Genomic DNA, 13,253 nt, shown 5'->3' with positions numbered 1-13,253 from the left:
CCGAAAATTCATTTTTTGTGTATTGAATGTTCAACTTTCAGTACATAAAAATGAACCTTCAAGAAATGAGCATTCAATGTATTAAAAATTATAGCTTTCAGTACATTAAAAATGAACATTATATCAGTATTTCACCTTACAAAGTGGACCATGATATAATGATTTCTAAGGAAGCCTTTAAGATCTGAAATGCCTAAGAAAGTAGTTCTTCACAATGAATTTAGCACAAAATCAAGAAAAGCACCCAAAAAAAAAAAAAAACAATGGTAAATAACAACTTTCAATTCAATATAGAGTAGTAAGGAATCAAGCACTATTTAATTTATATATTCAGAAATGTAGTTAAACAATTTTTTCTACTGAATGGCTAAGAGTTTGCAATCATGTAGAAGTGGATGCTTCATTGTTCTGTTCTTCACCATTACCTTGCTTGCTGAGATATCCATTTTGCAAGAGCTTCTCCTCTGAAGGCATATTCTGCATTGCTTTCTTGGCGCCCTCAGCTTTCCATGGACCCAAAATTCGGGGTTCTGGTGGAGGTGCTGCTTCTGCTATTGGTGCCACGAGTCCTGGTTTTCCATCATCGATAACTGCATCAACTAGCCCATACTCTAAAGCCTCCCAAGCACTCATAAAATTATCACGATCAGTATCCAGTTCAATCTTAAAGGGTAGGAAAAAAAAAAAAAAAAAAACATTAAATCATTATAAGCATATACAGAAACCACTCAATTTACATAAAATAGAGAACAAGAGACTGCTTGCGTACCTGTTCCTCACGCTTTCCTGTGGCTCGTGATAGAATTTTATTTAGTTTGACCTTGTGGTATGCCATTTCACGTACTCGTATCATCATATCTGTTATCTGGAATCGAAAGTCATATTACATATACCCCCAGTATTTAAGGTTGTATGCACATCTTACTGAACAAAAAAAAAAAAAAAAAAAAAAAAAGAAAGCAATATCCCTCTGTGAGACTACTGTAAAATGGAACAAATAATTGAAACCACAAATACCACAGGCTCCATCATATAAAACCCAAGGCACTACGTAAAGCTCAAGTCACTTAATGAAATGAAAACTTGTTTCAGATCATGTTCAAGTCAATTACTTAATCAAGAGAGCTACTGTTCCAACTGTTCAAATGAAAATAATATTTTTATTCTTTACTTTTATTTAAAAATTCAATATGAATATATTATTGTTTTTATAAACATACTATTTTATTCATTATATATATTTATATGGAATATTTATATTTATATATTACTACCTCCGTCATTTTGTGTTTTAGTTCGGTTAACAAGACTTGACTAAAGTTAATTACAATTTAATTACTCCGTAGCAAAAATGAAAGAATTAGTTGACCAATGCATATTAAACATAATAGGTAAAATGAAACAGAGAGTATATTTGTTATAATACTATGTTTACAGTTTATGTTTATATAGTACATAATATTATAACATTACATAAACACTTTAGGATGTTCAAACTGAGCTGGAGAAATGAAATGAACTCGAGCTTGTTAAATGAGCCGAGCAAGAGATTGTTCACAAACAGACTAGTCTCGTTGATAACCCTAGATCCAGGTTTGCTTAGTTTGTCAAATTGATTAGATGTATCAAGCCCAAATAGGAGAAACAAATATCAGTTTTTCTTCTGTTGGTTTGGAGCTAGAAATGAAGCTTTTTTTGAGAAAGGGTTCTACACACTAGGATTTTCATTGTCAATGGTGGACACATCTGATTTTTGAGACTGTTTAGCATCTCAACTCTGCAGCCTTCTCAAGGCCACAAAATTGGGAGATAGGGTAACACTTGTGTGAGACTGTCTCACGGGTCTCAATCTGTGAGACAGGTCGGATCTTTGATTAATGGGTCAAATCTTTGAACTCATTAATCAAAGATCCAACCCGCCTCACAGTTTGAGACCCATGAGACGGTCTCACACAAGTTTTTGCCTTGAACCAATTGTATCGCCTGAAGATTTGCTGCTGATTATGTCCTTAGTTGAGAAGAACCAACAAGCAAAAGAATGTCATTAGAGTTGTTCCAAGGTGTGGAAAACCCCCTATTGAAACTCAAGAGTCAAGAATATTCTTCATTACACAGTATTATGGCTACAAAGTCTATCTAGGAAATCTAGAAGAATCCTATTCAACATTTATATGTCAAGAGACATATCTTTTAGCTTTTAAGCAACATAGATATCACTGACAAGGTATATAGACTATCAAGAGACTGGAACCACCTCAGCCAAAATATATAGCAAAGGAAAACCGACCACAAGGATCCACCACAGAAAATCTTACCATGGGTATCTATATGCATCCTAGAAATTGGAGGAAGCATGGACAGTGCAAATTTAGGAGTTTGTGTCACCATAGGCTGCCAACGCTGTGGGATTGAACAGCTTTCTTCTTCCTACAATTTCCTACTGGTTCTCTCTAATAATTTCACAGAGACCCAAACCCAAGTCTGGTTTACTAGATGTCTACACTCTACATCTCAATAGATTGATCAAAACTAGTAAGGCATTGGGCTTAAGAAGCTCTTTCCCAAGTAAAATAAAATTTAGGCCTTGTTTGGTAACATAGTTAGCTTATTAGCCAATTTTGGCTTATTTGACCACTATTAGCTGTTTGACTTGGTTAAACAATCAATATGAGTGTTTAATTAATTAGCTTTATGTAATAGTTTATTGCTCCAAAATGCTAAAATTCAAAAAGTTGCTCAAAGCAGCTTTTTCTATTAGCTTTTTGAGAAAGTCAATTTGTATGTAATTAGCTAACAGCTAATTTACCAAACAATTTGCTACAATTAGCTAATACTATCAATTAGTTAAACCCACTAACCTAATCAGCTAACAGCTAACAACTATTTACCAAACACTATAAAATCCAAACAGTTGCTTCTATTTGGGCTAGAGTCCAATGGGCTGGCCAACTAAAATAAACTAGGCAGGAGAAGGTGCAACTTCCTCCTATATAGAAGATTAGAAGGGCTAACCAATCAGAAGAAAAATGCTCCTTTTCTACCAAAAATAAAGCACCTAGATTTTCTTCAATTTGGGTAGGTCCAATGGGCTCACCAACTATATAAACTTTCCATATGAAAAGGCCCAACTTCCTCCAATATGGAAGGGGGATAACCCAATGAGAAGAAAAATACATCTTAAAATAACCCATGCTTGGGTTCCAATGCTAGTTGATTGATTGCAGCAACTGACAGTGAAAGGGAAGAATGGTTTATATATTCTTGCTGTTGGATAGGCTGGTACAAATTTTTAGTCAAGTATCTTGTTTCCATTTAGGTTTTCTCTTCTACCTGCACTATCATTTCTGAAATTACAGTAAAAGTTCCAGTTTTTTCCTCCTCATTTACTTCTTAATATTCCTTTTAATTGTGGATGGTCATTAACAAATAACAACCAAAGATTCATGGACTGGTATTGCTATACCCCCAGATATAAACACAATTACACAAATCTTCTTCATTAGATCAACCTTTTCAAATTTCCAACTCAAGAAGCCAATTTATCCTTTGGAACACATAGATTGGAAAAGAACGCAAGAAGGAGATAACTGTAAGGTGTAAGGATGAAACATATTTTTGGACCTGTTTGTGAAAGCCAATGCAAATAACTCTTTGAATACCCCCAATAATTAATCAGCAAACCATCTTGAGATATAGAGATTGTTAATATCCACAAAAGTAAGAGAAAACTTACACTACCACCAGCAGATCCGAGTGGTTGATGGATCATGACCCTTGCATTTGGCATTATGTACCTCTTTCCTTTAGAGCCAGTCGCAAGAAGAAATGCACCCATTGATGCAGCAAGCCCCAGACAGATAGTAGAAACATCAGCCTTGCATTGTTTCATTGCATCATATATTCCCATTCCTATGTGCACAGTCAATAACTGAGTTCAATTTTTCATTCTAACAAAATCAAAGTGATAGAGGAGCCCTTGAGTCTTTGAAAGGGGGAAAAAAAAAGAAGAATATTCTGCATCTGCTAATACTATTTGATTTGAAATAAAAGTAACACTAAACGGTCCAAACTTATCCCCTTTTTTGCTTTAAAAAAAATAAAACAAAACAAATATAGTATTTAAAATAACTAGGTTTATGATACTAAGTTGAGAATTGAAAATATACCAACTATAAAATTTGAAAGATGTAATGGTTGGAAATGAACAAGGCAAACCAAATCAAGACAAGATAGCATTGATTGGACTATCATTAAAGAGCACCTAAGAATCATTATCTAAAACTTATAAGAATCATTATTAATAAAAAGTAATATATCATTGAGTTGAAAATAAAATCTTAGTAAAATGATCAATCACAACAGTTAAAGCTAAGAAGGTAACCACACAATAATTTCAACTAAGCATAAGACTGTTTAGAATTAAGCTTTATCATCTTCCAATGTGTTTGCATTTTTGCTCTAACATATTACAATTACCTGCAGGTTAGGAGTAAAGAATAACTCAGAATTAACGCAATCTAAAAAAGAAAACACTATAACATACCAGCAGTAACGGAACCACCAGGCGAGTTTATGAACAATTTGATGTCCTTTGTGGAGTCTTCAGCATCGAGAAGTAATAGCTGGCTTATAATAAGATCTGCTGTTGCATCATCGACCTGTCCACCACCAATCAATTTCCACAAATATTAGTCGAAACCTAATACTAGAACTCCAAGTCTCCAACATAAGATTGTCCCATCAAAAAATTATTCCAATAAAGAAAAAGATTATAGTCTCCATTATCATATCCAATAAGCCATAGCATAAGAAAGCTAGTGAGTATCCTAATACTTCACTTTCCTAGATTAGTTCAAGTCCAACTTTATTTCTGATTCTTTTACCAGTTTAGTTTCTTAGACTAATCAGTTTACAAGGTATATTAAGAGTATCTTAAGCCTATAAATACATCAGGCTATTGACGATGGGTCATCAATTGACATACGAATATTTTACCAGAAGGCCAAATTGCCAATATTACTAAACACTAATTACTAAATGTCTAAATCCCATATCAAAATATTTAAAGTTTTTATTAAACCACAAGTTTAAGAACTATTAAACCAGAGAAAAATGGAGGAAAAATAACAATTTTATACGAACCAATAGCAAGAATAAGTGTTGAGTGAATAAAAATAGTCACCATAACAAAACAAAACAAAAATAAATAAGCATTCATACAAAACCCATAAGCAAAATTGAAGATTTAATAAAAGGGGATAGAGAACCTGAGAGCCCAAGAAGACGATTCTCTGGCGAAGAAGCATATTGGTAGTGTCCAGTTCTTCAAATCTGGGCAGCTTAGCCGGAGCTGCGGTGTAGTTGAAAACATCCCAGTTGCTGGAAAGAGTCTGTCTTGCTGTAGAAAAGCTCTGCTTTCTTGCTTTTACTGACAAATCCCTTCTTCTACAGTCATGTCCGATTGTTGTCCTTGCGTTTCGTGATTGGAGAAATTGGGGATTCGTTTGAGAAATTGGGCAACTGGTATTCAAGAAATTTCTTGAAGTCGAAGAGGCTGTGCTGAACGTGAGATAAGCGCTCTCCATATCCACTTCACAATCCTTCCTCGTTTCTCTTTGCTCTGTAAAATTACTCGAGGCCAGGGGTTTTGGCTAAGACTCCCATTTTAGGCGGAAAATACTTATGTTGTTAATTTTTATTTTTTTTTATTTTAAAAAAATGGCATGTATATTAATTTTTCGGCGGTTCAATTATGATTTATTTTTAACATCTTAGTTATGAGCGAAGTGATCTATTTGATTCCTAACATTAAGAACGTCTTAATCTGACGAAAAATTCAAAAAGTCTATTTTATTGAAGAGATAAAGTAAGAATTTAACAAATTATTCTCCTTATAATATTAAAATCAATTTTACAACATTATTTTTCACTTCGAAAAGGCTAGCCTTGGTGTCAACCAATTTGTCAGCAACAGCCTCCTCACTCTTTACTTCAAGTTTGGAAGAAATTTCTTTAAAACCATCTTTTTGATGGGTTAGTCTACAAAGATGTAATTACTTGGTCATCAATCATATCGGGTTATATTCGAGTAGAAAAGCCCCAGCTTTTCACTTGCATTGTACAAGGAAATGTTGGATTTTGCAATTGAGCCGAATGTGTTTATTTTATCTACTTCAATTAGAGCACCATTATCTGTGAATTTTTCATGGGATCATGTCAGAATTTTGCCAACAAATCAGGTGAGAGAATGGGAGAGAGAATGCGCGCATGGGCACGTTTATTATTATTTTTTTTAAACTTATATTTGTTTTTTTTTTCTTTTTCCCCCATTTTTTCTTTTCTAATCACACCTACAAAAACTTCTCAAATACCGCGAAATAACTCTATTGATATGGATGCTCTTACAGGGCGTTTGGTTGGGAGGAGGGAATTAGGGACATTTGGTTGGGAGGAGGGAATTAGGGTGGAAAAGAATTGTAATTCGGTGAAATTGCAATTCAATGAATAAAGTAGGAATTGAAATGACAGTGTTTGGTATGCAGAAATAGGAGTATAGAGAATTGAAAGGTAAGTAGTGAAAAATGACTAAAATACCCTTATGTTGTGATAGATGTTGTAGTAGTAGTATTAATAATAATAATAATAATAATAATTCTTTCAAATAATAATAATAATAATAATAATAATAATAATAAGTATAATAATAATAATTCATTCAAAATAATAATAATAATAATAATTCTTTCAAAATAATAATAATAATAATTATTATTATTATTTCAAATTAAAAAAAAAAAAAGACAAGGGTATGGGAGGAAGGGCAAAATTGTCTTTACACCAACAAATTGCCCCTCCTCTCCACCGAATTGCAATTCATGGGGGTACCCCATGAATTGCAATTCATCATTTGGAGGGAATTGCAATTCTGCGAAATTGCAATTCCCTCCAACCAAACACTGTAATTTGAAAATTCACTGAATTGCAATTCCCCCCAAACTACATCCAACCAAACAGGCCATTAAGGCGTGTTCTAAGCTCCAGGAGTTGAGACTTAGGCAGTATAAAATATGTCAACTAATAACATATAATTTTTGAACCAAAATTTACAATACAAAATGGACCACAATATAATTTTTGAACCAAAATTTACAATACAAAATGTACCACAATATAACAATTGATCTAATAAGAACCTAGTCGCCATCTTTCTAGCAATCCTTCTGAGGAAAATAATTAAGAGGTGGTAAAGGCATTGGTATAGTGTTATTATCTTTTTTTTTATTTTTAATAAACAATTCTGGATATGCTACTTACTACATCAACCAACAAAAGAAGCCACACAAGAAAGAGAGTGCATTTTAAAGATTCCATAGCTGGCTGATTCAACAAACACAAATGTTCATCCAAGTTAATTCTGCTTTTTGAAAGAATGCACCAAAATCCTTACAATGTCTACATTCAACCATCTATACCTCTGCATTAGCCTACAGGTAATGCAACATCATTTTATACCTCTGGGCTATATTGAATCATCAGACTCTTCAGAGTCACTTCTCTCAGGCTCCCCACCAGTCGCCCCAGCCTCGGGAACATCGGGCTTCGTTGAAGGCTTGGGTGCTGCTTTCTTACTAGCACTTCGTGCATTTTCTTCGCCATCTTCCTCTTGTTCAGGCACTTCCGCATGTAATCACAGAATCAAGGACCAACAAATAACAATATGAAGGGTTGGCAAAATCTAGTAAACTAGAAAGAAGCATGCCTTCTTTCATTTCAGTCTAAAAAAAAGGTTGTTAGGAAAAGCATAAACTAAGTTCAAAAGCGAGTGGAAAACTGGAAACTGCATAATTTCCCATCAAGAATATAAATACTCCGTATAAAACTAATCTTTTATGTAACAAGAAAATAGAAATGGATAAACGCATAAATTACTCTTGTATTCATAATGACACCATTTCATAAAGTGTGAAAAATTATTTGAATTTTAAAGCCAAAGAGAAGATGTTCTTGAAATTTGAGTACCCCACTACCCCCAAATCCCAATACTAAATGGCAATAATAGAAGCTTTAACTGGATGATATAAAGCAAACCACTTGAAGGATATCTATATTCTCTGCAGTTCCACCAGCCATGATGTTCTGCAAATCTCTCTCAACACGCCTCACAAGCTCAGGCTTCAAAATACAATGCAAATGAATAAGAACATGCATTCAATTTAATATTCTTCAGTCATCTAGCTAATATCATTATCAAACTAAGAAAGAAGCTAAATTAGAAGTTCCAAGTCTTCAAGAAGTTTGCACAAACACCTCACCATTATTTCTTCTTTACGCCCCAAGGGAGAGTTCATTTTAAAAGTGCTTGCTTTCCAAAAAGAATAGTGTGACTAATATTTTTACCTATCAAAATAAATAAGGTCACTTACATTTAGATCTGGTTCCCTACGAAACCTTCGCCTCCGCGCATCTCTCATTGGTGGAGTGAGGCCATGTCTATACTCCACTGCATCAGGAGTAGGATCACCTTCTTCCCTCACCATAATCATCTGTCAAGATAAGTTTGAAACATGAGCAATAAAGCAATACCTACAACTGTATTCAGACAATCAGAAGAAAAGAGGGGTAAGAGGGTTTTAGATAAATGAAGGCAGTATTCCTTTGGCTACCTGACCAATATCTGCAGTTTTAATCAGCACACTATCATCATAAGTTTTGTAAGACTCCACTATGCAAGGAAGATCCAAGAGGGCTGCAGGGAAGTGCTCATTTCCTATGACAAATGTGCCACTCCTACCATCCTCTAGAAAACAAACTAACTTTTAACAAATCACGAACAAAAATAAACATGAGCATATATGGCATATTGCATTGGATAAGTAAAATATTTCTAGTAGCATCATAGCTTAAAGCAGACACTATATTCCTTACAACACAATTTCATATTGTTCTGTTCTAATTCAAGGGTAGGTCTCTGCAGACTAGCATCTAGCAGCTACCATGAAAACTTGTAGTACTGTTTAAATGAATCAATTGACTAATTATTAAAATGCATACATCTAATTTGGATCAAAAATTCAAAAACTATTACAATGATACCATGATTTTGAGAGTAGAGAAGTAGGAAACTTCAAAAATATACCAGAAAATGACAAATCCAATCCTTTGTCTTCTGAAGAAGAAGCATTCTCACTCAGAAGGCGGTCAATTCGCTCAGCCACAGAAGGGGGAACCCTGAGTATGAATTGCTCCTCCATGCCTATACATTAGTCAACATGGAAATATTAAATTAATACTAATGTTTAATTCATTTAGATGAGGTGCTAAATAGGACAGCCTTGAAATTAAAGCAAAGACATGACAAAGGTAATCCACTGTGATCAACACTGAAACAAGAAACAAGATTGCATATTTTAAAAAAAAAAAAAAACAAAAAACAAAAAAAAAACAAAAAACAAAAAACAAAAAACCTCAATCATCAACAATGAATTCTGATTCAAAATTTAGACAGTGATTATTATAAAACTAAAAAAAGAAAACATAAAACAATTACTCCATATGTGTTTTGAAACGCCGATAACATTATCATATTTTAGTACAAACAGCTCTTTAAAAAGTCATGAACTCTTTTCATAAGCGTATACAAACTCAAAAACAAATCAGGATATGTGTTTAGAACAAGAGATAAGTAGAAAATAAGCTTATCGAAACTGGGCCTAAATTCCATATATTAAGCACTAAAATATGGGGAAAACAGTGTATAAAGCTAAGAATTGCAATTTTTTGTAAACACAGAAACTAATATGTGTATCAACTCCCCTTTCCCTCCCCCATCACCCTCCATCCTGCAAATACCACCATAAGCACAGATATCTACAGAGGAACCGCAACCATCCCTAACAAAGAATAATTCATAGAGTACAAGGTTTATAATTGATAAAAACTTCAATTCATTTGTCTGGTTCATTGTAATATGCAGTAAATGCAACACTAAGTAGAGGTGAGCATTGGAATAACAAAATAACTTTCCTAATCTCAATAACCGACCAATGAATATACCGAAACCGATGTCATTTAAACAGAGAGTAGCTACCGAAAAATTTCCCAGATTTTGCTATTCTAAACATGGATTCTACCTTGTTAAGTACTTAAAATTAATCAAAAAAATAACAAAGAAAAATGAAAATAATCAATTTTTTTTAAAAATGAAATACAGACGAATCCTCACAAAAATCACAGCATTCAATCTAGCCTCTGGTGTCAATTCTAACATCTAAGAAAATAAGAAAATCCAACGTCACTATCAATTATGTACAATATAATTACCTTGGAGCAAACTCTAACATCTACGAAATTGAGCCGAGGGAGAGAACGAGCTTTCGCACGGCTACAACCGACGTCAATTCTTAGTTCTTACAGCGCCACCATAACAGAGAGCACTGTTGACTGAGAGATTGAATTGTATCGAGAGAGAGAGCGACGACGGGGGAAGAGAGAGGGAGAGAGAAAGGGCAAGGATCGAGACTTCAAGAGAAGGCAATGCAAATAGGGATAGGAATTTAAGATTAGTGCTGTGTATGACTGTAGGGGTGGAAATGGTAAATTACACATTTATACTAGAGACCATGGTCCACATAGTAAGATAAAATATTACATAATGTATAATTTTAATATATTAAAGATACATTATTTATGTATTAAATGTATATATCAAATAATGTATATTTTATACATAAATAATGTATATTTAATATAATAAAAATGTACTTTATGTCAGTAGTCCATCTTACAATGTGAATCATAATCCATAACATAATGATTGGGTGGAAATAGGTCAAATCAAGCGAGAATTTTATTTGGCTCAAATTTGAACCTATAATTGGCCTAGTCTGAAACTTATTTAACATGGAGTTGTAGTTTCTGCTCATTAATTTGTTTATGAATAGATTCAATTCTATTGTTACTTATCATCCTATAACATCTCATAAATTATCAATGAAAATTAACAATAACTCAATAATATATGATATTTTTTGTTACTGTATAAATCGCTAACATGAAATTATATATGGTTACAGATTGTCAGGTTTGTAGGTATATGTACCAAAAGTAAAATATGAAAAACTTATTTGATCAGAAATGGATTTTAAAAAAAATATGATCTTGTAAACAAAATTTTTTGAGTAATCATCTAGGGCAGATTTTTCTTCTTCTTTCTTTTTAATAAAAAAAATTGTACTAAAATAAGATTTTTTTTATCGATCAAATTATATATGGTTACAGATTCACATATTGTAGGCCACAACCCGCACTAGCAATCACAATCCGAAGCCGCAGGCCTAACGTCGGCGTCGCCAATAGCCCAACACAGTGCACACCAATAAATAAACATTGAAAATTTCGTTATAAACACTAACGGAGTGTTTGGTTGGCATTATGAATTACATTTCAATGTCAATGCAATTCCATAAAAGGAGAAATTGCATTGTTTTGTTGGAAGGATTGCAATTCAATAGAATTGCAATTCATAAGCATACCATATGGATTGCAATCCATCCATACAAATAAATAAACATTGAAAATTTTGTTATAAGTGGTGACATCATATCCACGGGAAGACATACCTTTCACTGTAGAACTTGCAGCGTCGTAGCGTCGCATGGCAAGGGCGGCGGGAAGAAAACAGGAAATTTTAGAAATTAGATAATAGAATTTGGGATTTTGAGAGTTAGGGTTTGGTGTGAATATATATAAACATTGAAAATTTTGTTATAAGTGGTGACATCATATCCACGGGAAGACATACATTTCACTGTAGAACTTGCAGCGTCGTAGCGTCGCATGGCAAGGGCGGCGGCAAGATAACAGGAAATTTTAGAAATTAGATAATAGAATTTGGGATTTTGAGAGTTAGGGTTTGGTGTGAATATATATAAACATTGAAAATTTTTGTTATAAGTGGTGACATCATATCCACGGGAAGACATACCTTTCACTGTAGAACTTGCAGCGTCGCATGGCAAGGGCGGCGGCAAGAAAACAGGAAATTTTAGAAATTAGATAATAGAATTTGGGATTTTGAGAGTTAGGGTTTGGTGTAAATATATATCTAAAAACGTAATAAGTGTGAATGAAGGTTATACCCTTCATTTATGTCCGTTTTTTCCGTTAAGTTTTTTTGTACATTATGCTATAAAAGTTGTACTTTACAATATATTAGACAAACATACCCCTACCGTTAATAACTTCCGTTCTCTTTTCCACTATTGTTACCATGCTCATGCATCCACTATATATTTTCTTATTTTCTTCAATAATAATAATATATACTCCCTCCGTCCCATTTTACATGTCTTACTTTCCTTTTTAATCCGTCCCAAAATTCTGTCAACTTTCCTAAAATAAACATCATTACACTTCTAGTTTTCCTATTTTACCCTTTTAACTATCTGATATTCATCCACCCAAATATTCTCAAAAGACGTGCCCATTTAAAAAAAGGTGAATACATATCTCTACATTTATTTTCAGATTTGATTCTTCATTTCCACTTTTCACTTTTTTTTTTCTTCCTGCAACTTCTTCATTCCCACTTCACAACTGATAGAAGAAATCAAGAAGTGGGTTTCTTCATTTTTCTTCCTGCGTTTCTTCACTTTGTTTCTCCTCTCCGTCGGAAACAAGCCCCTACACCATTGTCGTGTAGCTCCTGCTGGCAGAAATAGAGATTCTGTGTAGCACGAAAGCATAGACGAACTTGGTGTTGGATACATGGATCTACATTTGATGAATGTTCAAATACATGGATCATAGAGTTTTGGCGTTGGATCTACATTTAGATACATGGATCTACATTTGATGAATGTTCAAATACATGGATCATAGAGTTTTGGCGTTGGATCTACATTTAGATACATGGATCTACATTTGATGAATGTTCAAATACATGGATCATAGAGTTTTGGCGTTGGATCTACATTTAGATACATGGATCTACATTTGATGAATGTTCAAATACATGGATCATAGAGTTTTGGCGTTGGATCTACATTTAGATACATGGATCTACACTTCTTATACTCAAATATTCTTATAATTCCTCTTTTTTTTTCTTCTTTTTTTTTTTTGATAAATGAGTCGCACCCAAAAAAAAGCTAATGAAAGATGATTCAATTGTTTGCAAATGAGATTGAAGAAATATACATATTAGAAAACTTCTCAAATGAGGTGAAGAAAGAAGAAGAAACGTACTGTACCAA

At 33.5% G+C, this 13,253-nt stretch overlaps 2 protein-coding genes across 2 annotated transcripts; both read right to left on the bottom strand.

Annotated features, from left to right (window-relative positions):
- Positions 1 to 252: 252 nt before the first annotated feature.
- Positions 253 to 5,656, bottom strand: LOC116021155 (ATP-dependent Clp protease proteolytic subunit 3, chloroplastic). The gene is made up of 5 exons (XM_031261766.1): positions 5,268 to 5,656; positions 4,544 to 4,658; positions 3,734 to 3,909; positions 770 to 865; positions 253 to 663 (listed from the first exon to the last, which is right to left on the bottom strand). Exons 1-5 carry the CDS (start codon positions 5,583 to 5,585, stop codon positions 382 to 384), a joined length of 987 nt encoding a protein of 328 aa, XP_031117626.1. The 5' UTR covers positions 5,586 to 5,656; the 3' UTR covers positions 253 to 381.
- A 1,677-nt stretch (positions 5,657 to 7,333) lies between these two features.
- On the bottom strand, positions 7,334 to 10,520 carry LOC116019220 (transcription initiation factor TFIID subunit 7). Its single transcript, XM_031259367.1, has 6 exons — positions 10,321 to 10,520; positions 9,137 to 9,253; positions 8,664 to 8,797; positions 8,424 to 8,543; positions 8,103 to 8,172; positions 7,334 to 7,683 (listed from the first exon to the last, which is right to left on the bottom strand). The coding sequence occupies exons 2-6, from the start codon at positions 9,249 to 9,251 to the stop codon at positions 7,520 to 7,522; spliced, it is 603 nt and encodes a 200-aa protein (XP_031115227.1). The 5' UTR covers positions 9,252 to 9,253; positions 10,321 to 10,520; the 3' UTR covers positions 7,334 to 7,519.
- Positions 10,521 to 13,253: the final 2,733 nt, after the last annotated feature.

This window comes from Ipomoea triloba, chromosome 5 (genome assembly GCF_003576645.1).
Source record: "Ipomoea triloba cultivar NCNSP0323 chromosome 5, ASM357664v1".
Taxonomy (NCBI): Eukaryota; Viridiplantae; Streptophyta; class Magnoliopsida; order Solanales; family Convolvulaceae; genus Ipomoea; species Ipomoea triloba.
Note: the sequence above shows the minus strand (reverse complement) of the source record. Positions and strands in the feature narration are given on the sequence as shown.

Coding starts and splice junctions, on each gene's coding strand:
- LOC116021155 (XM_031261766.1), bottom strand. CDS start 5,585: ATGGAGAGCGCTTATCTCACGTTCAGCACAGCCTCTTCGACTTCAAGA. Junction 3,910..4,543: donor TGGTGGTTCCGTTACTGCTG/GTATGTTATAGT, acceptor CTGTGCACATAG/GAATGGGAATATATGATGCA. Junction 866..3,733: donor TCGGATCTGCTGGTGGTAGT/GTAAGTTTTCTC, acceptor TTTCGATTCCAG/ATAACAGATATGATGATACG.
- LOC116019220 (XM_031259367.1), bottom strand. CDS start 9,251: ATGGAGGAGCAATTCATACTCAGGGTTCCCCCTTCTGTGGCTGAGCGA. Junction 8,544..8,663: donor AAACTGCAGATATTGGTCAG/GTAGCCAAAGGA, acceptor TTATCTTGACAG/ATGATTATGGTGAGGGAAGA. Junction 7,684..8,102: donor TGGAACTGCAGAGAATATAG/ATATCCTTCAAG, acceptor TTCTGTGATTAC/ATGCGGAAGTGCCTGAACAA.